Raw genomic sequence first — 26,417 nt, forward strand, 5'->3', positions numbered from 1 at the left:
CTAAGTCTCAGTATCTTAAAAAAAAAATCGAATAAGAACTTTCTGAAAATAAGGGAATAAGTGAAAAAGGATTGTAACCCGCCTTTGACTGTCAGTCAACTATATTCCAGTGTGTAATGTCTACATATTATTTTCATTGGAACTTTATTTTATTTTTTCAGAGAAAGTTTTAATAAGAGAAATAAGCATAGAGTATATTAAAAAAAAATCATAAAATTTCATTAATTACAAAATATTTATTAGCAAAATAAACGGATCTTCAAATTACCAGTTTTAAATGTTAAAATAAGTACAGTAGAATTTTTTAAAAAATGTAGCACATTTCTTAGCTATGTTTCATAGAAGTTTTTCTACATATTGGTATTGTGAATAAGTGTAAATGTGTAAGCAAAATGCGATGTTTGTGGCTCTTAAAACTATATAGTTTTGGGAGTTAAAACAATTGCCGGCATCCTTGCATAGGGGTAGTGCATCTTCTCCCTTATATGGGCGTCTCGGGTTCAAATCCGGGTTTGGGCATGGTTATTCTTCATCTGTGAGGTGTGTGAATATATATAATATAAGTGATAATTACATACAATAAAATTAATAATCTCATTTTTAAAATCAAATATCTAAATTCAAAATGCACTTTAAAAAATCATAAAAGGTTGTAAAGATCGTTATTTGTAAAAGTCTCCTTCTGCCTTTGTGTATTATAAGGGAGCCTTTAAAAAGGTAATCCAATGGAGCCGCGCATGAAACTCATTCTATTTACATAATTTTCGAAAAAATCTCTCTTCTGTGTCTTAATGGTTCAAATATACAATTTACAAATAAAAACACTTTATAGCGGTATTATTAAAAATTATACTATTTATGGTTTGTTTATTCATCAAGAATGTAAAAATCAAGCTGAGTCTATAAGAAACTCTTATATAATTCCCATAGCACATAAAAATTAGTTTTCAGAAATTTAATATATAAGTTTAATAAATTTCACGTTTGGTTTTTGCAGAGTATTAAGAACTCTATAATAAACCCGATGAGTTAAATACGATATTATTTATATTTGTGGTTTTTATACATATTACTGAAAATTGAAAGCTACTCAAACCAAAATGGAAGAAGTGACTAGAAACATTATATTAGTAAAAGACAATTTTTTCTCTAAACATTAAAAAAAAAAAAAAAAAAAAAAAAACATTTAAAATTCTTGATGTGTTTTTCCATGTTGCCGAGCATTTATATAGCAACATAGTTTGCATGAAACATCATTTTTTATTAAAGATGGAACTAAGGCATGAGAGGAAGAGAAATGATGCTCTTAAGGGGGAAAAAAAGTGTTTTTTTGAATTGATATAGTTACCTTATTTTGTATCTTTGTCCAGCTATTTAGAAAGTTTGAATTGAATTAATAAATTTGCCCTTTAATTTTTTTTATTTATTATTAATTTTAAAAAGGATTCAAAAATTTTAACTCTTTATATTGAAATCCATCCAAATGTTGATGTTAAAAAAGACATAAAAATATAAAATGATGATATTGGTGATAATTGAACATTGTATACTGGAATATACCATTATTATACTATATAATGCTTTTTATGTGTCATTATAAAGCATTTTATTTGATTCATTTCTCTTTCCCCCGACTGAGTACCGTTCTGTCTTTGTATAAAGTATTGTGTTCTGATAACTGTCTTTTCCTTAAACGAGAATAAGGTATAAGCAATATATTCTGTGAAGCTTAAAAACCATGAAAAAACTTCAGTGATGCTAAAGATATAATCTTTGAAAATGTTTTGAATACTGTGTCCTTGGGCGAAGTTTCAGTTTTTCTATATTTACTACTTTTACTAGATTTGAAACATATATTTTCTTCTCTTATTTACAAATGCGCTTGCTTATCTCCTTACATATCTGAACACTTAAACTTTGATTCAAAAAATTTTAGAAATTTAGGTTTAAGCATTTAAAATATCTTTTTTTCCCTTAAGACAGAAAGAAAGGCTTAGTAAGAAAAGAATTATTACAGTCAATTAATAATTATAGTAGTCAAAATAGTACAAGATGTTCCACGATATTGCTACAACATCTTCATTAGATCGTACAAGATTCAGAATATCGACCTGTTAGTGTGGTACGGAAGTTAAAAGTGGGAAATGACAACTCAGGTGTCGTCCTCGCCATCTGACCGCTATTACGCTATTACCAAAATTACGAGGTCTTCCTTAGATGTTTTAAAAATAAAAATAATAAAAAATAAAAACATCCACAAAGCTTGATATATATTATTTTGTAGGAATGTATAAAAAGAAAATTTCGTTTTTATTGCATTCATATAAGGATTCTGTTAAATTCTATCAACTTTAATTTATCAATCCCTGTCTCCTTTCCCTGTACTAAAAGTTGTAATACTTGCCCAATATTAATATATTTATTGCATATGTTGAAGTGACTGAATTAAAAGTATTTCTTAGACGTTGTTACAAAGGCAAAAGCACTTATGCTACATGGCATTGAATTTCGTTTCCTTTCTAAAACTGTAATATTTTATCGTTATTTTTGTCTTTTTCAAAACAAAAAGCGTATTTTGTTTTACCGTACATGTACTTGCGTCATTGTTTTTATGCATAAATTGCCTTTTCATTATTTGGTTAATTTTGTTTCGATGTTTCCTGTCTGTACTTTAAAGTGTTTTGAATTTATCTTCTTTTTTTTGAATATTCATATCACTGAAAAGATTTTTATGAATTTTCTTTTCATTCCTATACTTTTATGTAGAAATATTTTCTTTTATCAAGGTCATTGCATGAGAAAATATGTGATTTACTTTGTCTTGAATTTTCAACACTTTTTATTTACGCAGAATATTTGAGAATACATCTTTTACATATAAATAGTGGCTCCTTCCCACTCTTTTTCCACAAGAATTTTAACAACTGGATGCTCCAGTAGAACTATGAAGCTGATTAATTTGCGGAAAAAAGTTAAAACCCCAATTTAGAAATTCATTTTGTTTTTACAGAACATACTGAATTCTATTCTCCTATTGGGTACAGCAATTTTAATGTGAATTTAAGATGTTCTCCAAGCGAAATCTTGGAAATGAGTATTCACGAATTCTTATTAAAGTCATTTTTAAATTTTTGTTATTTCTTCGGCTAAATAGAATTTTTCAAGGCGATTACTAGATATAACATAGTTAGCCTACTGCGAGAAATATAATCTTATGACCATTTTAAAAGAGCATTACAAAATATAAGAATCATTTTGGTGTTTTCAGAAATTATTTTCAATCCATTTAAAAGAGTACTGAAGACTTTAAAAACAACTACAGAATTTGTTGCGAGAGGCATATTAGGTATTCTATATTTTTCGGCTTGGATGAGTTATGTTTCCGAGATTAATTTATAAATGTGTAGAGAAACTTCAATACCTATCGCATTCATCGGGGATGAGAAGTTATCTGAAACAGTAAGGAAGTTCTCGCTTCCCTAGAGGGTGCAATATTGGTGGTGGTATTTAGTTAACAGGTTCATTACCGATGGCGAAATGTACCTCCTTAGAGAAGGGTTTATATATGCATCGCTTATAATGAGGTCTGTTTTGAACTCAGATATACTTCACAGTTAAGCACAAGGTCGAGTTTTCTTTATAGTATAGTCTTTGCATTCTGCATATGAATCACATAATAAGACTACTTGACTTGCTTCGTGTTTGTAATGATGGAATTTGTACTCGCTTTTCATTCATTTCCTTATATTCCTTCCTGTGTTTCAAAATTATATATACTTGCGTATTCTCAAAGACGGCACATTGTTTAATGATATTGGTATTTAATTATCAATTAATCGATTAATTTAATTAGATTTTGATTTCATATGAGACGCCTCCACTAATAAAGAATTTGACAAAAAAGTTGCTAACAAGATTGCTTAAATTTTATAATTATGTGTCATAAATTAAAGTTTAAAAAGCATAAATATAATCAAAAAAATTTTTTAAGTCCACTAATGTCTGTGTGTTTTTATTAAAAAGTTTTTTCTTATTAATTAAAAAAATAAACTGGCAGTTCTCGACTTTTTAGTATTTGAGACAGTATTTTCCATATCAGTTTTAAAAACATTTGCTTCCAACATTTTTTGTTGATTTTTTTTTTTTTTTTTTCATTTTCTGTACGTTTTGGTTTTCAGTTAATTAATGCAAAAATACATTTTACGCTGATTAAGAATGATATTTATCTTTATAATAACAGAATTTAACCTTTCTTGTTTCGAATCCAATGACTGGAGTCTACGAAACTGTATTTCATGCTTCTTGGATTCTTTCTGTAATTTCGCGTGCTCCAAGGAGGAAAACTGTAAACTGCGAACAGAATGCAAATCATTAAAATAAATGATTGGTAATACTGTTTGTAGCTACAAAAACTAATCTTTTGAATTGCTAATTGCGTATTAATATTATAATCTTATGACAACAAAATATTATCGTTTTAAAGACATTGAAAAAATGATATTTTCACTTATTAATGTTTATTAACTTTATAATTAATTAATAATATAAAATAGTTCCATCCCCATCATTGATTCTTGAAGTTTTCCATAAAAATATAATAGCTTCAATGCATTAAAATTAATACCATTTAAATGGAGTTTATCGTTTTAACCACAGTATATATTTCTCCTTTATTTTTTAAAAGAATTGTTGATTCTTAAAGAGTGAGCTGCCAAAATAAAATGAAAAGCTTTCCCTTAAGAAAAGAATTACACTTGCAGATATATCCTGGATGAAGCTAAATTATCTCTAGTTTCTACGTAAGGAGTGCAATTGTCCATTCTCGCTTATTTAATACAAGTAGTAATAATTTTTATTATAACCAATCTATTGAAAGGGATCTAATCTAATTGTCTATTAAGTGGTTCATTTTCTATGTCGATTTACTGACCTTTTGAAATCTGTGCATCATCTGAATCAAATTTTCGATGCCATTCAATTTGATTTGTGCTTTATTTGTGTTGTGCTGTTCGTAGATTTTAGAGGATTTCAGAATTAATAGTTTCATAACAGAATATTTCTGAGTTCATTAGTTAATCGTACTCATTTCAATATTATTCCAAACTAAATCATAAAGTGCACTATTGATGCAACAATTAATTTATTTATGTCATTGTAATATATTGATGACTGTTATTATAAAACATAATTAAAGACGAAACTTAAAAAAATTTAATTGTAATTAGTATAAAAAGGGAATGGTTAGATATTATAGATGGATTCTTATACAAATATATTAATGCATGTAAGTATTTAAAAGAAATAACACGAATCGTTTGATAAGAGTAAATACTATTTATTTTTACTCCAATTTCAAATATCTAGGATGGTTTAAATAGCACAATGAATTTGCAGCTTTAAAATAACATTCAGAAGTGCAATAATTAAAAATGACTTTAAAAGCACTTGAAGGAAAGTACTGAAATTAATTTCTTTTACTTTAAGTAACAGACGTTTTCAAATTTTCTTAGCTAACTTATTTTATTCTGTAAAAAAATATCCCAAGTAGCACAGCCTGTTGCACAATATATTGTGCAACTATATTGTGCGATATTAAATGATATTAAACAATATTCCACAATATCAAACAATATTGCGAATATTGATCAATAATTGTACATGTTATTGTATAATATTGTACATGCAATAGTGTACAATATTTGTGTGCTACTAGGGATTAAGAAAATTATTCGATATTCGAGATTAGGATTTCGATTTAAAATCAGTTATTGGGAAATAAGATTTAAAAGGCAGCATCCTAATACATGAATTGGATTTTTTGAAGCATCCTAAATCACATTGTCTGGATTTCCATGAAATAATTTTTCCCAGTCATACAAAAAGCAATGAATAAAGTCCTTTATAAAATATCACTATTCTATAAATTACGTACGAAGCAAAAATGAGAGTATACAAAGAAGACTGAATAGCTTATATGATTCTCAAACAACAATCTTCAAATGCTATGGAAGTTAAAATAAACAAGCAAAATCTTCCAAAAAGCAGCATTCCTCTCAGAACTCAGCAGTATTCCTGAGTTCTCCTCTCCTCTTTTGGCTGGATTGTATACTTCTTTCATTTAGATGTTGCCTATTTCGCATGAGATGATTTTCTTTCGTAGATATTTGCAGAATTTTCAAATTATGAAGGAGAGAATCATTCAGATTTTTTTCAGCTTACTGCAGATGTTGATATACATTACTACTTTTCTAATTGCATATAGGTGTCTTAAAATTTTTCAGAGGGAGGTGGCTCAACTGTGGCTCTTTCAGGTCGTGCTAAAAAAAGAATAGAAAATATAATATATTAAAAATTTAAAACAATTAATCAATATAAAATTCACTGTTAAATAGAGGAGTAAACGGAAATTATTTTATCAGTAGGTTTTTTTTCAGAGAGCAGGATTTACTATTACTTAACTAGAGACGATTGGTTAGGGGCTCCACAACAATGGTGTGCTTGTCTAGTTAAAAACATTTGTTGTTATTTTATCTTCCGTTCCTTATGATAATACTGGATTACAATATGTATTAAACTAAAACTATTAATTTGTTATTAAATACGTTAATGAATTATCGATGCTTAAAATGCAAGTTTGGTGATTTTTTTTACCCGTTTTGTAAAATTAAAGTACTTTGTTAATTTCAAAAAATGATACTTGAAAAAATATTGGATGTGTATATATTCGACAAAGTTTGTTTGATAATGAATTAGAAAATGTTAGAAAATATTGGTAAGGGCCGCATGAACTTTTATTTGCCAAAGGAGCTGACACCCTTGCACGGACTTTTTTTTATGATTCCGAAATTACTAAACATGTTTTTGATTAGAGGTTGCAATTCGTTCTGATGAAACTAGAGTTCTGAAAATTAAGGATGCAATTTAATTTTGATTCAATGAAATAAATTCACATTACATTACTGTCCAGTAGTAAGCGAAATGGCGCATGTCACTTAAAATATAAATGCTCATTATTTGTTTCTGAGAGGGGCACAATGGTATCGTAAATTAAATTGGCATCGCACTTTTGATGTGCTTCATGTGAGCATAAAATGATTTTATTGATATTATTTTATGCATTTATAGGATTTGTTCCCAAACGTTTTATATATTATGAACCAAAATTCAGTTCCTCTCATCTAAATAAGTCACAGTTTCCTTAGTCTAAAATAGCTCTTATTTTAGAGCTGAAATTTCTTAAATTAAAGTTTGAAAATTTCAAACCTGTCATAGCGACATTTTAGCTTATCGCTGACTGGCTATTTTCTAATAGATTTCTTTCATAGAAAGGAAGTTACAGATAATTATAGAATGGTGAAAGACACTTAGAAATCAGTAAATATTATAAAATATTTATCTAGAGATATCATTTGGAAATGAAAAATATTTTTGTTAGTCGCGAAAATATTATAAAGTGTATTGCTATTTTTAAGAAAAAAGTTTAAAAAATGTTTAGTTTCTGAATTTTAGTTTGTTTGCACTGGTGTCTAAAATTAAACACTAAAGGAATCCTTGCTACAGGCAAGGAATTCTCTGCCATCAAAATGATCAAATTCTCTTATATTGGAGGAGTGATAACGAGTTTTAGATTCGCTCCAGATGAAGACTTGTTAAGAATCGCTATGTACATTGAATCGCGACTCAACAATGAAAAAAACAACCTGCCATTCTTGTTATGTTCAAGAAAGGTGTGTTCGGTTTCACATCAAGCATACTCTCTTTTGTGATATATTCAGAGGTAAACATTGTACTGGACGCACGTTGTAAAAGGAACTTTTTCCAAGGCATCTGTATATTGTTTGTCAGGAAATTCTTTTTCCATATGCTGCAACGAGGTCACGAGAAAATTTTGTAACCTTGTCCACCAATGTTGTTGTGCACTTAATGCCAAGTACCACTTCTGTGCAGGTGTCATCACTCTTGGGAGGCTTTGACAGAGCCTTCTTTTGACAATATCACTCGTTTGAAATTAGTTCTACAACTATATACCATTTTGGCATCACTTGTAACCATCCAGCTACCTCTGATTGAGACTGCCTGGTTTCCAGCCAGCCGATGGATATCCATCTCATTATCATCAAAATGATTTTAATAATTCATTCTCTCTGGAACCAGTAAAATGTATGGATTTTAATGCAGTTTTATAAATACTGCAGCCAAAATTTCCAAATGCTTAGACAAATACACATTTTGTCAATTTTACTAGTAGCACTTTTTGAATTATTGCAGAAAACGTATTTGCGACCATACTTTTGGACACCAGTGTACTAAGTAATTGATTTTGGATAATGGAGAATTACATGATTATAAGATATCATATTATTCTTACTCTGACAGTTTCCATCGTAGAAAGTAACATCATCCAGAGCAAAGCCTCCATCAGTTGCTTCTCCCTCAAATTCGATCTATAAGATATTCATCAAATTTAGAAAGTCTATGGTTTGCTTAAAAACAAAGTAGAGCAAAATGTTTGAAAGAAAAGTTCATCAAGAATTTATTCATTAATGTAAGAAAACATTTATTCCTTTAGAAAAATTGCAAACACTGAAAAATCAGTGTTCCTAGATAAGCTTTGTTTCTGAAGTTTGGCTCAGAACGATCAAAATATTCAAGAATTTATGTCGATGGGAAACTGAAATGTTTCATTCTCATAATTTTCTTAGTAAAATTTTTAAAAATGTGAAAATAAAACATATGAAAACTCTATAATCTGCAATTTTGCTGAGAAAACTTCACCAGATTTTGATCTGAATCTCTTAAAATTTAGTTAAAAATTTTTTTATCCTTAAATTTTTATTCAGTCTTAATCGAAACTTTGAAATCTTCTTGTCCAAATCCATGTGAATTCCTTACGGTTAGTCTAGTTTGCGGCCTTTTCTACTTTTCGATCATCTTCCAGCCTACAGAAGTCACTTTAAACTCCTTTTAAACCTTAAAATCATTTTAAAACTTGAAGAATTCTTTGAGACAGTAGTTTTTCATGGTATTAAATATTAAGCTTGAAATATGTGAATTCTAAAAACTTAAATTTTAATTTATTTAAATATTTAGATGTAAATATTGCTCTCCGTTTCTGTGGAACAAAATATTCTTTCAAATTGTGGAAAAACAGCAAAGAAGATTAAAAAGATAATAAAACATGAATAAATGTTAAAAAGGTTTAAGAAAAAAAAAGATAATCAATTATATTGAAATTTAACTAATTAACTTTTCGATGATTTATCCTTTCTCTGTCATCACTTTTATATTTAAATCTGCTTTAAATTAAATCGAAAGAGGATATTAAATTTAAAGAAATTTCTAACCCTATATGCTGTAAGTGTTGCTACAGATACTTGTCCGTATGTCCAATCAGGACGCGACGTGTCAAACTTTTTAGTTGCTAATTTCCATATAAGCAGCCTCTGTTCTTCTTCCCCTTCAGGAGGCTGCAATTCAACACGAAACACACTCAAAGCAGTTGCTTCCCCTCTTCCAAAAGGTGCAAACCAGAAGCTCAGACAAGAAGCATCGTTCTGACTGGCTGCGAAGTCTGGACTTCGCAAAACAGGATGTTGAGCTGTAGCTTGATTGAAAATATCGAAGAAAACATATCCAGCTGGAAAACGAAAATAGTATGAAATTAATATAAGTTCTGTGCTGGTTTATTAAATCAGAGAATCATATTCAAGCATTGAGTTTTAAGAGCAACTTCTTTTCGTTTAATGTAAATAGTAATCTTTAAACAAACGTCATACATGATATCCATGTCATGGTTTTAGAATCAACCACAGATTAAGCCTAATAAGAATTATGATGAATTGTTTCCTTATTTCAAAGGTCTTTCAATGAAAAAAGCGATGTAATGTAAACAGGTAAGTAAAATCTATAACTTGAGAATTTTTGAATTTATACCTAAGTATACATTCAATTAATCCAAAAGAGTTTGATTTGATTTCAATTAATTCAGAAGGGCATGGTTTGATTTATTGAATTAAATACCGTAATTAAATATAGAACTTATGGCTAACTACATTTTTATGAATGTAGTTGGCTACAATCATTCACTTATGATTAGTTTCGTTTAGTTGTATTATCATCCTGTTTTTGAAGTAATATAAATGATATTTGGGCTCGGGTCTCATACTTTTAATTCTTTCGTGGTCAGATGATGACCTGATCCATTCACAAGGTTGTACTGTTCCAAAATGTGATATTTTTTAACTTTTAACTCCAAGCAGAAAATATCAAAAAGTATAGTAATTTTCTAAATTTAAATAAAGTAGATCTAATAAATTGTCAGATCAAATAATCGTTATACTTCTGCATGATAATTACAAAATATATTTCTGTGAAACTTCGTAATACATTTATATATTCATAGAAAATATTAAATTCATATTTATATTGATAATATAAATATGAATTAAAGTGATAAACAAATCTGGTAAAAGCTATAGGATGGAATTACTTGGTGCTCGAAATGTATGATCTTGAAGGTTTGCTGGCCTACTGATAATGGAAGCCAAACGCCATGTTAATCCTTCTTGATTTGTTTGGTCATGCTTTGTGAATTTCGTTACTGTTCGGTGAGATCCAAGTTCTTGAAGTGGAGGTGGTGTTTCTGTATTATTCTTCCAGTCGCACAAGCTGCGATCAAATGAACATTCCCCTTTTATAGAAAGAAAAATTAGAAGCTAGGCATTAAAAATTAAATTAAGAAAATAACAAGTTGTAGTGAATGCCTATCATAAATCATATAAATCATATCAGATATCTGTAAACTACAGGTTCCGTCGAGGCGGTATGTGTGACGTAATTGCCGCGCCGCTCATCATCCGGGTATGCTTCTAAAAAAGCTATTATCTCTCCTTCTCTTCGGAACGCTCTCGCACACTGCCTCGGTGAAGCGCGTAAAATCAAATGTTTAATTTCTTTAGTAAAAATGTAAATAAAATTATTTTTCTAAAACGTCCCAATAATTGGAGTCACGCAATTCTAATTACGACAAAGTAATCTTAATTTATAATACTCTTAGATTTAAGAATTTTCTTTAAAATCAAAACGCATGTAAATCTCATTTTTACTTTAAAATTAAAACCAGTCAAGCACAGCCTGGTATATTCTTCCTATCAAAATCAGTTATTGATTAACTAATAAAAATGCGGCATAAAGCCTTTCAATCTAATCAACCAATAACCACACGAAATGCGTCTTAAAATATTTCAGCCTAATTAGTAAAAATTCATGGCAGTTATAGGATATTCAATCTGCAAATGAATTGAACTGATTAATAAATGAGTTCATATTTTGTTTTCAAGGTAAATTGGGAATGTCAGGGAAAAAAATAAAAATAATAATTGATCTTTATGCATAGAAAAGCAAATTATTAGTTACATATAATGAATTTCATCTAAATAACTTCTGGCGTTTGCTTGGTGGGGCTTCAGTGTCTTAATTACATATAATGAACTCCGGCTAAATAATTATTGGCATTACATGTGCTTTCTTGTTTAATTCATTTACCCGTTATTGTGCTATTGTGAACCTCCATTGCGTTTGGAAACTTAAATACAGTTCGATTAACAGCCTCAAAATGTGTTTTCTCATGAAATGTTTTTTTCTTGAAAAGGTTTTGTTTGTATTGTGCAATTTTATATAACACCTAGAAAGGAAGTCTAAATGAAAAGTTCGGTGAAAGATTACTTGAAATTATGAAGACAGATGAAATTATTTGGAATTAAATGCAGAAGTTTTAATATTAGAAACCACCGCTATTTTATTAATTTCATGATCACCGTAAAAGACTGAAATTTAAGTAGTTTGCAAGCAAAATTGAATCAACTACAGTCAGTTGCGAATTAGACTCCTGAAAATGTATTGAATAATATTGCAGAAATATAGAAGCAGAATATAGTTTGAAGTTACTTATGAAAGCAGTTATAACTTGAAATTTGTACTTTGGAGCTGATTACTTATTGCACAAAAGCCGCTGAGAGTAACAAGTGGATGTGTATGATTAAGGGATGTTCCTTTCGAGGAGATATGCTTACGTGATCTCTTCTTCGACTAGGACGATTGAGGAATTTATCACATTTTCTCTTCTTCAGGAAGAACAAGTAGAGAAAGAATTATGAGCTTTCTTTCAAATTGTATTTTATTGAGTTGAAAATTTAAAGAAACATATTTTAAAATATTAGTTGAATATCAGGATGTTAAATAAAACTGTTTCATTTAGAATTCTGAATGTTTAATGCAAAACAAAACAAACAAACAAAAATAATAATGCGGTGATCACATATGAAAGGGAAAAGCTCGTTTTGAAATAAGTGCACTTGCATAGTTTAGATGAAAACACGAGAGGAATAAACGAAATCAAAGAAAAACTTTCCTAAACATGAAATATGTGTATCACGAAATAAGTATCATGTAAAATAGAATTTATTTATTTAAGCTACCTGAAATATATCGGTAAGAATCAGTTCTAAAATCACGTAATATGAATTCAACTAATTCTTCTCTTGTTTTCATAATTTAGAAATAGTTATTATTAAACATTTCTCAAATAAATACAGTAGACTTACAGTAAACCGGCTATGTCTCAATCCTATCTCTACTACAATCCCGTGTTTTCTGCAGGGCGACGGAAAAGAATTAAAGAGAAAATATGTTGCTGTAAGCAAATGTCACACTTCGGCTCGAATGTAAGCAATAGGTAGCTGCACAAATTTAAATTGCATTTTGTATTATTTATTATATATAATTTTCTGTTTAATTTTATCTATTTCGTTGAATGAAAATAGGCTTCAATATCAAAGAACATTTTTAATGAATGGCCACTAATCTTACACTTTCCTTAATCCGGCAGTCCTTTGCTCTGATATGTTCCGGATTAGTAGGAGTGCACTGTTCGAATTTGTGGTTCATTAACATGATTATTGGGGATAATTATTGTATTGTGAACTTACCAATGACTGCAGTTGCTTTCAGTGGATGTGCTGTAACATACAAAGAAAACATTAGTTTTATATTTTCATTTAGAAGTTTAGAGCTTCTATGAAACATACAAGATTAATGAAATAACTCACACGAGCAATCTCCATCAAAAAAGCTAATATCGTCCAAAGCAATGACACCAACTCGACCATCTCCCCATATACCTTCTATAATAATCTAAGAATAAAAGAAAAAGAAAGGCATCTAAATTTTATTATGAAATAAAATAGGAATTTTGGAGCGTCTAAACTAATGATATTTACTAAATGCATTCAGCAAGAATCTATGATAATAAATGAATACATAATACATTTGGCAATATCTGTGACAATAAATTCGGATGAATAATTAAATAAAATAATTGCTTTTAATCATGAAAGATGATGCAGGTATATTCCTTTTCATCAGCATAAAATACTCGTCAAGCAGACAGAGATCAAATAAATTCTTTCTTTTTTTTTCCTTCCTTGCAGCCGAAGAAAATAATGACTAGTCGTAAAAATACGACTATTAAGACATACAAGCTGCGGGTTTTTATGCATTAATGAGACAACTTTGTTAACTGCAGATTGGTATGTAATGAAATCTAAGATTTCAAAAGTCAGATTTATGAAAAATTTTATTACTGTATGTGATTATCTTTTGTTGGATTACAATTTTATAACAATTATATTTCACTGGCATCCATATCAAATTATATAGGTCAACAAAAATTTTGGCGTCAGAGATATTTTAATTGATTTGATGTGCATTTTGTATGCTGAAAACAATTATAATTTTAATTTTTGCCCATCAGTCGTTGCTTGTAAAATATAACATTCATGTTACCTAGGTTAGCATAGTAAATTAAGCTTAGCTTACAGGTATTAGATTAAAAAAAATATTATCCTTAGTAAATTATGCAAAACAATGGAGCATTTAAAAACAAAAAAGCAATTCTGTAAATCGTCAATAGCTTAATTGATAATTAGAAATGAGAAAAATCAAATAAAAATAAACGGTTTTTTAAACGGTTAATTTAAAAAAAGCTTTTTTTAAATGAAATTTTTGAAAAAACAATGTTTACGCAATATTTTGGAGATTCCAACTATAAATTGTCATTATTTTAATAACCCATATGCCATGATATTGGTTCTCCATTATTCTTCGGCACTAGTGAAATCATTTACCGTCTTTCGTTCATAATAGTCCACTATTGCCGCCATGATTTACAGGAAAACTATTTAAATGTTAATAACGGCAATGGATATGCTTATATTACATCCAAGGTTTCTGAAGCTATTTAACTCGCAGGTAATTAAATTTTAAAAAATTATGTTATGATTTCTAAGAAAGTTCTTGACAGAAAATGAGATTCTTGCAGCTGGCTGTCTCACTTGTGTAATTTAGAAATGAGTATAATTATTTAATGAATATAATTTAAATCTAATAAATATTTTATGAACTGTATAACTTGGCGACCACTGAAATTCCAATTTAAAATTTTTTCTATTTATTCCAAGCACTTTTTTATCTTATGTATACAAGCAAGAACTATCTTGATTAAAAGCTTCCATGAAGCTGTTATATTAAATATAACTTTATAGACAGCGCTGGCAAGATGATTCTTCCACGTCCGATTAATGCATAACGAATGACATTTCATTCTCTAGTAACTATGTTCTCTCTGTTAAGTCCCTCTTTTCTCAGATAGTGGTGTTGTTTGGCTGTGCTATTTCGCAGGCACAAGATATTTGAAATGATACCTTTATTAATAAAGGGTATAATGAACCACTTCCAAATCCACACAATTTTTTTCATTGATGATCATGAACTTAATTTCATACTGACAAAAGCTATGGTATCGTATTGTTTTTTTTTAAATATGGAACTTTCTGTGTGTGACTGGGACGGGAAGAATACTAATATTCTTCCCGTTTTTCATGCGATTACAAGTTTCGAGTTCGAAGAATTCCATTTTCATGTTCTCGGAACAAATTTCCCTTCAAGATTTTAATGATTGAAGAATTCAGCTGCACTAAATCATAAAAATTAAAGCTGAGGGAGAAACATAGTTTTCACATTTGAAATCGGCATACCAAATATAGCTAAAATGAATTAAAAAATTCCAAGCATAAAACAAACAAACAAACAAAAAACTGTGGCGATTCTGTGAACACCCACACCAGCTCAAATTCATGATTTAAAAGTCTTTGTTCTGTAAAAAAGCTATTCGCTTAGCATTCCGTATTTACCTGATAAGGGCTACTAGGTGCTGCTCTTTCAGAACCCATCACCACAGGAGTTCTAGCCGTTTGCCATCGCTGTCCTTGGTGATTATGCAATCTCCACAAAGTTGTAATCTTTCCACCAGCTTCTCCAGCAGCTGACTTCACATGCACTCGTAAACTGCCTAAACTTGGTCCGGCTGGATCTATAGATCTTTCATACATGAAATAGTAAAAAGACAGACAACGGGTTCTTCCAGTCGCTGAGAAAAGAGGACTAATTAACCAAGCTCTCGTACCACCTCTCTGGGGAGCTTGAGGATTGCTCAAAAGATTCATATAATAACCTAAAAAGTAACAATTCTGATGTTTAAATATTTGAATAGCTACAGGATTATCCTTTTTTCAATATCTGAAAGTGTCTGAAAACGTTCTGAAGAGTAAAAATTAAAACCAAAGCAATTAGATACAAGTTTCTATTGGACATAAAACTTACCCTTTTCTGTGTAAGATATGACATATAAAAACGTAAATATACTTTATTGTTCAGTATCATTTTAAAAATATTTTTTTTTCTACTATTATGGTTAAATATCTTGAATATCAGATATGAATTTTGTAAGTTTCTACCTGTATGAGGGCGCAACACACTAATATGTTTTTGATTTAAAAAAAACCGTACGATTTTGTTAAGTGAGCTTAAATTATTTTTGAAGGTTTTAGATAACAACAAAGAAAATTAAAGTTGAAGTATTTAGCCAACTATGAAATAAACAACTGTCCATCAAATTCTGAATGCATTATTTTACAATGAAATGACAGCGTTTCAAATGAGTTATTTCAAATCTGATTTTAATCGTTTAGAAGTAATGCACTGTTATTAAAAGTGAGGGAAACACTGAAACATTTTTTTCTGTCTCATGAAATTAGTTTTTTTTTCTATTTCATAAATTAAACAGCATAAATCTCTTTATAAGCCTAAAAGCCGTTTAATACGATCTGAAAATTATATATGCTTATATTATCTTATTTTGAGAGCAATTTACAAATATTAATCAGCTTTATTTAAATTATGAGTTTTATTTAAATTTACTTTTGTAGTTAACAAAAATTTAGGCTAGCACCATCAAAGTACAAAGAAATAAGTTATGATGACAAAATATTGAATCTGAAGTAAAAATGCAAACTTAGAGTATGTTACTATGACACCATTCTCTATCGAGTTTCGTGCAGTCCTGAGTTTCATACGGCCCACATTTCAATCTAAACATGTTCTAGTATGTATTACAATATTGAATTCTTTTCAAATGTTTGTATATCGTGAAGAAATATAACTACTACAATTTTTATTGCCTAATTATTTCCTTACTGATGGCTTGGGGTCGACTACCGTCTTACCTTCCTTTGTACCTTTCGTATGATCAGTTGACGGTCCTGAAGTGCTGTAGCTGTATTGTCGAGCCCAATCAAAATCATCCAAGGCATCTATTGGCAATGCATTGGTCCAACCACAAGAGTCTTCTTCAAAAGTGCAATCACCTTTAAAAAAAGAGTCGTCGTGAGTCAAGTGAAAAATAAATGTATTTGAGAAAAAGTATTGTTATAAAAAAGTTAATCCATGATTATTTCTCTTTGCAATAGATAAGAATTTTTTTTCTTTTAGAACTGCGGCAGTCGAACTTCATTTCAGCGAGTTTCAAGGGGCTGAAACTTGCAGAAATGCTTTCTCTTCGCCATGTCCAGAAATATCCTAAGATTGATCTGATATTTAAAATTAATAATTTCAGAAAAAATTGTTTAATAACTTTAGACTGACTAAATGGCCTATATTTAAAATTTAATTGGAGAAATATTTATCTTTTAGTATGAACATAGTTATTTTTATGATAGTTATTAATTTTTTGAATATTCTATTTGCAAAACATTATGACTATTTAGCGTCATTGCTAAAAGTTGGGCATTTATTTTGAAGGTTCATCACGTATATGTATGCATATTATTCCAAAACATGCAAATTAAAAATAAATTCAAGATGAATATAACCAGCCTCTAATAAAAAAAAAGAGGGACTCAGAAAAATATGGGGCATGAAGTTTTGTAATTTACACCTCCATTTTTACCTTTTACATATGGATTATAAATAGAAAACAGTAAGAGTATTCAAAACTATTAAGGGGTATAAAAATAAAAATATGAAGCATTAAAAAAAATTCCATGTATACAAAGGAATGGGTTTTAATAATTTAATTAGTTGAAACCATTTAACTAACTGCGCCATTAATTTTTTTCCTTTATTGAAGCACAATTAATCTGAGATTTAATTGAGTAACTGAAATCAAGAATAAAATTTCTTTTATAAATTAAATACTTTGTGCTTCTAGATTGATATTTGTATTTATTTTGGAAACAGATTTAATTTGTAAAACATTATTGTATAGTAATAAAATATTCGCAATATTTTTTTATTAAATATATAGTTTTTTTAATAAAATATACCTTTAAATACTTATTTAAAAATATAATCACATATATAAGCGACTTTCAATTGAAATGAAAACGTTCATTTTATTTTTGCTTTATTTATTCGGTTCTAAGTGGTAACGGAAACCTATAATTGTTTCGATTTCCTTTATTTAATCTTACTTTTCAGAATCGATATACGTCAAAACTAAGCATTAATGACTGATATCCTTTTTTTGCAGATATCCGCTTTTATTCATATCAAGAATAATACGCATTTTACTCTAGGTGCTAATGAGGTAATGCATTCACCAAATGTGTCATTATAATAATTCATCATTCCAATTTCAAAATGAATAGAAATGGGGACCTGATTCAAAAATAGCTCTATGTTACAGCTATTTGAAAAACAACTTCTTTTGTAATTCAGGACTGAGTGACTTGTATCGAAAGTAGATCACCGTAGTTATAATTTTTTAATGAAATTATTATAAAGATTTTTCAGGGCAAAAATATCGGTTTGTTTCCTATGTTTTTAAAAGAAATTTTACTTATAAAAATATCAATGCATGTAGGTAGGTAATCAAAATTTTATCACATTTATCAAACTCAAAAAAAAAAAAAAAAAGCCGCGAGATTAACTGTTTTCTAGAAACGGAAATGATAAAATGAAGTAAACATTTCCGTTTTTCTATCCAAGTGCAAATGTTTTGTTCAAATGAAAAGAAGTTTTGACAAAAAAAAAAAAAAAAAAAAAAAAAAAATGTTTAACGTATGAGCAACAACTTGTAACATTTTGTATTTTATTTAACAATGAATCTTCAACGATTACGATTCGGAAACTTTTCGATGAAGACTTATCAAGCAGGAAACTAAATATAATTAAGGATAACTATTGATAGTTTAAAGTTTATCAATTGATATAACATAAGTAACCGAAAACTATTTGATTTTCTCTCAAAATTATTTGAATTATCATTGTGTTTACTGATGCAATGTAGAATGTGTCTATCAATCCAGTTAAAAGAATTTTGAAATTGTTATATCGTCCCTGTTATATTAAAATTCTTTATGCCAAATTTACCAAAACTGTTTACTGAAGCAAGACACTTTCACAATTTAGCGACATCTCCTCTCAAATTATGATAAAATACCAGATGTCGCTAGTAGTTCCAGAGGTTATATTAGATTTTCATATGCGTGTTGTCTTTGACACGTGACATTTTAATATAGCAGCGACTAGGGTTTATTTCTCGAGAAATCGTAAGATTTTTCAGATTTTTTGTATTCCTGTTAACAAATACATAAAATTATAAACTAAAATAAAATTAAACGAGTTGATGTCTTTAAAAGTTGTTATTTTTGTAGGAACGTAAACTGGAATTGAACTGGGGGAGATATAAAATTTTTGTATCCTTCATTATTTTCAAATTCAGCATTCTCGAGATATTAAAATAAAAATATACGCTTTAGTTCTCTTTTCCTTTTATTCAGAATTATTTTGTATAAATCTAATATTGCAAGAACTGGGATCATTAATATCATTGTACTGTATTTTCCATGTTATTATATTTCTATGTTATCGTGATTAATGCACAATTTTAAAAACAAACGAAATTAGTTAGCTACTAATTTAGTTGGAGGATTAAAACAATATCCGAATTTGGAAGTGGGATATGATGCTGCAGCAGTTATTATTGATCTTTCATATTTTTATCAAATAAAAACTATTTGATTTCACAATCAAAATTGTTTATGATAAGACATTTCTCACTATTCTCTTAAAAGAAGAGAGCACGAGAAGAAATTGGAAGAAAAAATTTTAACACTAGAAGATAATAAAAAAACAAACAAAAAAAAAAAAAAAACGACCCATTCCAAAACATAAGTTTGCGTTCTAGTTTCAGAACAAGAATTGCAATTTTTCGGCTCAACAGAGAATTGTTTATCAAATGTTATAAACGTAGTTTAGTTAGTTATATTAACGTACCGTTTTTAAAACAATACTAAGGATTTTTTGAGGCGGACCAAGTAATTTTGTACCGTGGTCCAGAAGACGAGAGTGACACCTGAGCCGACACCTCCTCTCCAAATTTTCACACCACACCATCATGAAGATGGTTGGTCACTACAGATTTAATGGGAATCAGACCCGCTTACACGAAGCGGAAAAGCCTATACCTTCCCACCAGGCCACCACGGCTCTGTTATAAACGAAAGTGTGGTTTCGAAAACAATTTCTCCGTCATCAGCTAAAGCTATGAAGGAATTATCTGTTGTAACAAAGCTAAGTGATAAGAGCATATATTACTTATGTTTTCTTAATCATACTTTAACCAGTGAACATGGTCTCTCTGTAACTTTCTCGCATATTCTCCAATAAATTTTTTATCCCCCTTCTCCGGCATAAAATTGTGGAGCTTAGGTAAGGCCGCTAATGTCTTAGCATTGATGAACAATAGTTATGAAATATAGATTTTTTAGCTTGAATCGAGCATTTTTACTACCTTGAGAATATGTATTTTAGATGACTTTTTGTCTATTGTTTGACACCAAAATTTAGCACGTATTTCCAGCTGTAGTCACCTGATAACATATAGAAATTTCATTGAGCCATTCAGCCATTCTTGTTCGTGGCTTGGTGATGGTTTTTTCATATACCAAGAGATTGTGGGGACGCATTCCATATCATAACGAAATGCCGTGTCAATCCCACCACAACTGCACTGGTCACTCACCGGCAGTTTGTTGTTGTATTTAAATTTATTCAAAGAAAAGGTTAAGTATAGGTAGAAATGGATTATAGGAAGTACATATGATTGTACCGCATGATTATACAAGGTACCCACTATAATCATTGCCTAGTAGCTAATTTTAATAAAAGGCATATACTTCCATGCAGAAAAATGTTTTATTTGAAGTAAAGATTTTTTATGTTGTTTGAATCAGTAAATGTGTGACCAAAATAAATAAATAAAAATTTACATTTTTCTACAGTTTCCAAATTCAATTTTTAGCAAAATATTCTAAACATAATTTATTAGAAAACATACAATTTTAAACAAAAATAAAATTGTTCCGCTTTCTGCAGTCAAAACTGATTTAGTTGAAAAGCTTTGAATTTCGTTATTTTAGGTTAATCAAAGAAACGAAGACAGTTGATTGAATGATCATTCTTGAAAAAGTCTTCGAATGGTCTAAAGTAACTTAAATTAAGAAAATTCTAAGCTTCACAGTTCATCAATTTTGAACGCAGAAGAGAAGAACTTTTTTTTAAAAAAAATATTAGTCGAACGAGATTATTTTAATATGATTGATAAGATTATTAAGCCTTATAAAAATTTCGATTTCTTAATTTTTCTGCAGTACATTTATTGATTCAAATAACATAAACAAATTCTTTACTTCATTAAAACATATTTACAACTGCATATCCCTCTCTCTATAAGCTTAGAAATTATTTATTGGGTCCTGATTAGGGATTGCAATACCGGTATACCGGGATACCGAATACCGGTATTTTGAGCCATTTGTACAATTTTGTAATACCGGTATTCAAGAGTTCAAATACCGGTTTTTCGGTATTTACTAGAAATTTTTAAAATTGTCTGCACTATATGTTCAGGGATAGCCAGCATAACAAAATAGTATGAGTTTTTGTTTTTGTCTCATTAATGGGCGAAATTAATTAGCTAATTAATGTCTTAATTGCTTAAATCTAAATTAGCGAAACATGGATTATCCCTGAAAGAAGATATTGTATCCATAATGACTAATGGAGCAACAGTTATGAAAAAAGTTGGAAAGTTGATTGGTGCAAATCAGCAATTGTGCTATGCTCATGGAATTAAATTAGGAGTAATAGATGTATTATACCAAAAAATAAAGAACAGAAGAATCCAAATACTGTGGATATAGAAACTTCGGATTCCGACATTGAAGGGAGTTAGAGTGAGAGTGATATTGACAATGAAGATAATGACAATGTAATTGTTGAAAAAGATATTGCTAATGAGGTTGAAATATTAACCCATCAAGAATGGCTTCCTATAATTTATAAAGTTCGAAAAATTGTTAAGATATTTAAACGTTCCCCTACAAAAAATGCCATATTACAAAAATATATACTAACTTAAAATAAACCAGAATATATGTTAATAATAGATTCTAAGACACGTTGGAACAGTTTACTCCTAATGATGGAATGATTTTGGAAATTTAGAAATCCAATCCAAAAAAGCAATAATCGACTTAAACCTGTAAATTATTTTTTCAGATAGTGATTTCGATTTAATATCCAGAACTATATCAGCTCTACTTCCAATAAAACTGACTATTGAGGCATTATGTCGGAGAGATTCTAATTTATTAACAGCTAATGCAACAATAAATTTCACGTTGCAGTCACTGAAAGAACAGCACACATCACTATCTGAAGAATTATATATTACATTGAAAAATCGCACAGAAGAAAGGCATACCGAAATAAAAAATGTCTTACGGTATTTACATAATTATAATGATTTTAAAAATAAAAATGAAAAAGAAGAAAAGAAAATAACCAATTCAAATCTGATAAAGTTTAGAGTAAATTTTCTTAAAATTTTTTAAACACAAACCTATCCACATTCAGAAGAATTCGGTTCAGTTATCGAAGATTATGATGTCACTACTGTCGATAGTGAAAAGGAATTGTCTCTTGAACAAAAATTAGAATTAGCGATAAATAAAAAAAAATTTAACTAATCAAAATATAATACTGAAATTAGCTATATCCAAAACCATCCGACGAGAAATTGATTTATTTGAAGATGAGGGATTTAGAGGTAAATACTTGGAAAAAGTATATCGCGCATTGTTAACAGTATCACCAACTAGCGTAGATGCCGAAAGAGCGTTTTCGACAGCTGGTAATTTTTACACAAAAATAATTTTCAGGCTTAATGACAGTGCAATTGATGCATTATGTTTTTTAAGATCCCATTTTAAAAATTTGTAATAGTACCACAGACTGAATAGTGATATTTACACCTTTTTTGTGATTTAAATAAATAAGTTGTTCCTTTACTTTTTTGTGATTCTTTATATAGTGTTATAATTTATAAGTTACATATTATTTTTTGTGATATTTACACTCTCTTATAAAACTTTCAAATAAAACGAAGAAACACTTTTTTTTTTTCTTTTTCTAAAATTTCTAATACCGGTATTAAAACCGGTATCCCGGTATTAAGATCTAAAAAATACCGAATACCGGTATTGAAATTTTGGTCCGGTATTGCAATCCCTAGTCCTGATTAGAGTAGACATCCTGCACGTATGTGCATGAGCGCAGAAAAACATCTGTATATATATGCAACAATGTGTAAACTATATAAAACAGCCATTTAAAAAACTATAGAGAAGTATAAAATGTTCTTGAGAAATTAAATCGGATAGTACCTACTGTGCAATATAATTCACTGGTCTTATTTTAAAATCTACAGCAAGATTTTTTTTTGCCATATTTAATTCATTGTGTTTATAAATTATTGAGTTTACATGCATGTGAGAGTACAGACCGAACAGGCAATCAAACTTAGATAGATTTGGTTAAAAATTTGATACATTTTGTATTTCAGTTGCTAAATCTGTATTCAAAATTTTTATCTACTTAGCGTTTTGTAGTTATCGATTTTTTGGTACTCGAACACCCAGGCAACTAGATTTCCTGTGAATGAATTTCGTTCAAAATTTGATAAAAATCAGCAAATTTGGTCGTAAGTCTTTATACCAAATTTCATTCGTCTATCTCGAAGAATTTTTGATTTATGTATTCACAGATAGACTGACATAATGCCAAAAATACGTTTTAAGTACTCAGTGAAATATGAAATGTAGAGTCGCCAAAATCTCCAGTTCGATATTTTTGACGATTACAATATTCCCTCTATACCTGGTACACGAGAAAGTAAAAATAAATAGTTAATTTATTTTACTTGTATTTTGTTATTTAATGTATAAAGAATTATAAATTTGGGAATTTATGAATATCCTTATTTTACTTAGCAATTATCAATAATATAAATTAAAAATAACTAATTTCTAAGTTTTCACCAATTAAAAAAAGTGTAGATGTTGTTTCCCTTTTAAAAATTAATGAGGCCGTTTCCGCGAATCTCGGATATAGTTGCAATTACCCCGGCATTTCCTGGAAAAGTCCTGGGAAGAAGAGGAGAAACCATAGCAACACCGCATTATCGATTTCTTATTAAAGACATACGTCACAACGCATCATTAGTTCTGCCTCCTACGCTGTTTTTCTTCATCTATGAAACAACGCCTCATCTTGATACGAAGAGATAAAATGGCGACGAGAATTCTGCTCACGGAGTGAATAAATTATCGCTTGGTCAAAAAAGCAAAAGTTTTTAAGGGCTATAAATTTTAAATTATATCTTTAAATCCTTATGCATGAGCATATTTTCTTTATCTTTATTGAAAAATAAAATAATTTATTTCGATTACTAATAAATAAAAATAATTTATTGCTATTAAAGAATAAATTATTTTTTCTTTATATTCTTTATTATTTTATTCTTGCTAAAGAATAATAATAAAATAATTTATTATTCTTGATACGAAGAGATAAAATGGAGATGAGAATTCTGCTTACGGAGTGAATAAATTATCGCTTCGTTAAAAAAAGCAAAAGTTTTTAAGAGCTATAAATTTTAAATTATATCTTTTTATCCTCATATATGAATATATTTTCTTTATCTTTGAATTTATTTCGTATCTTTATTGAAATTATTTCGATTACTAATAAATAAAAGTAATTTATTCTCATTAAAGAATAAATTATTTTTCTTTATATTCTTTATTATTTTATTCTTACTAAAGAATGAGCATAAAATAATTTATTCCTATTCTTAAATAATTACTAATAAATTAACATAATTTATTCTTATTACTTTAAAAAAAGTTTCGCAAAGTCTAGTGATAATAAAAATAGAATCTAATGAAAATGAAATTAAAAAAAAAAAAAAATTGAAGCCTGAACTGAAGATTTTTAGATCCATCAACTTAATTTCTCGTTCATAATAGTACAGCATTCTCTTTTTCAAGAATTACAAACTTATATCGAAAATTAGAAAATCCGCTGACATTTAAGTAATTGAAAAAAGAGCTTCCTTTTCCCAAAATTCAATGCAATCATATAAGACAAGGAGAAATAACTTTGGGTGTTATGTTTATGTAAGATAAAGGGAAATAAATATAAAATTTAGCAATGATATTAAGAAACATACCCGAATTTTTGGCAGCTGTCTGAGGAGTGACTAAAAGAAATAATAGATTAATTAGTTATACAAAGAAGTACATTTCTTTTCATAAAAATGTAATATTTCAAATCTAAGTACAAATAAAAACTAGGAACAGTTAAATTTCTCATTAACAGCATTCTTTATGAACACAAAATCAAGTAAAGTTCTTTAAAAAGGAATTTAATCTGAATTTAGTACGAAATTGAAACAAGAAACGTGTCTTAAGTAAACATTTTTTGATACATAAATGTTTCAAAAATAACAATAAAAAACTTTTCCAACTTTATAAATAAATATTATGGCCATTCCGTTAAGTAAAATAATAATTATAATAAATATTTATAATAATATTTATGATGTATATGTTGTCAGAGATATATGGAAGTCCAGTATTCTGTAGAGTGAACATATGAAGTTTGAGAATTATTTGAATATGTTATATTTTTTTTCCGGGCATTGCATGCAATCCCTTTTATAGCAGTTGTCTTCTATAAAATGACGACTGCTGCTTAGGGTGAATATGAAAAGAAGGTCATGGTAACGATATTATTTAAAAATGTATATTTTGTAGAAATACAAATGTTATTTTTTTAAAAATAATAAAAAAAAATGCTATTAAAATTTTTTTATTCAAAATATGTAAAGAAAATTGAAATTTATGCAAAAAAAAGTTTATTGCTTTCTTATTAAAGAAAGCAAAATGAAGTATGAATCTACTTATTGCATCACGAAGGGAAATAATTTCATTTTGAATCGTAGTTAATTTTATTTCTTATAAAAAGAAAAATAGAATCATAAATGGCGATGTATTCCATACTTCACCGGTTTGTCATTTTGCATTGAATAGAATGTCTATGAAATGTGTAAAATATTTATCATTTCAAATTTTCAGATTTCAAGTTTTGCCAGTAACACATATAAAGTTTTCAATGTAAATGAAAAATTTTAGAATACTCTGAGGAATTCGTCACTTTTCAATAGTTGAACTATTTCAAACTCCAATAATTTTAAGCAAAGCGATCGAAAATTTCATTTAAGTGTTAAGCGTAAAAAATAATTTATAATTTTTAAATTTAAGAAACAATATTCGTTTAGGCATTAGCACTCTTTTTTTTCAAAAATTACATACGAGTATATATTACATTAAGAGATTTATTTATGCTAAAGTTATTTCGATATTCACTAAAAGATTTGTTTCAATACAAATGTTCTATTTTGAAATGGAATGTAATATTTAATGAAAAGCGTCGATAAAACGTGAAGCTTCTTAGCATTTAAATTTAATGTGAAATCTAGAAAAAAAGTTTTGAAAATAGCTAATTCTTTTTCACTTACTTGTACATGTCCCAGGTATGAATGAGACACTATCTATAGCAATATTTCCCAAGGAGTTTGTACCAACGATGCCTTCAAACACAAGCTAAAAATATAT

At 28.7% G+C, this 26,417-nt stretch overlaps 1 protein-coding gene across 2 annotated transcripts in view; it reads right to left on the minus strand.

The window, feature by feature from the left end:
- Nucleotides 1–5,450: 5,450 nt before the first annotated feature.
- The window catches only part of LOC129960476 (MAM and LDL-receptor class A domain-containing protein 1-like), a 48,606-nt gene continuing 27,639 nt past the window's right edge, over nucleotides 5,451–26,417 (minus strand). Inside the window, exons 10-19 of one of the 2 annotated variants that reach the window (XM_056073940.1) lie at nucleotides 26,321–26,405; nucleotides 24,971–25,000; nucleotides 16,632–16,760; nucleotides 15,249–15,568; nucleotides 13,107–13,191; nucleotides 12,987–13,016; nucleotides 10,490–10,690; nucleotides 9,345–9,637; nucleotides 8,369–8,444; nucleotides 5,451–6,317 (exon numbers count right to left, since the gene is read on the minus strand). In XM_056073940.1, the coding sequence (XP_055929915.1) occupies nucleotides 6,268–6,317; nucleotides 8,369–8,444; nucleotides 9,345–9,637; nucleotides 10,490–10,690; nucleotides 12,987–13,016; nucleotides 13,107–13,191; nucleotides 15,249–15,568; nucleotides 16,632–16,760; nucleotides 24,971–25,000; nucleotides 26,321–26,405 (1,299 nt within the window). In that variant the 3' untranslated portion in view covers nucleotides 5,451–6,267. Of the gene's footprint in view, nucleotides 6,318–8,368; nucleotides 8,445–9,344; nucleotides 9,638–10,489; nucleotides 10,691–12,986; nucleotides 13,017–13,106; nucleotides 13,192–15,248; nucleotides 15,569–16,619; nucleotides 16,761–24,970; nucleotides 25,001–26,320; nucleotides 26,406–26,417 lie in introns of both variants that reach the window. The other variant, XM_056073939.1, reaches the window with a different exon arrangement.

The sequence above is a fragment of the Argiope bruennichi genome, chromosome X2, assembly GCF_947563725.1.
Source record: "Argiope bruennichi chromosome X2, qqArgBrue1.1, whole genome shotgun sequence".
In the NCBI taxonomy this organism is placed as follows: domain Eukaryota; kingdom Metazoa; phylum Arthropoda; class Arachnida; order Araneae; family Araneidae; genus Argiope; species Argiope bruennichi.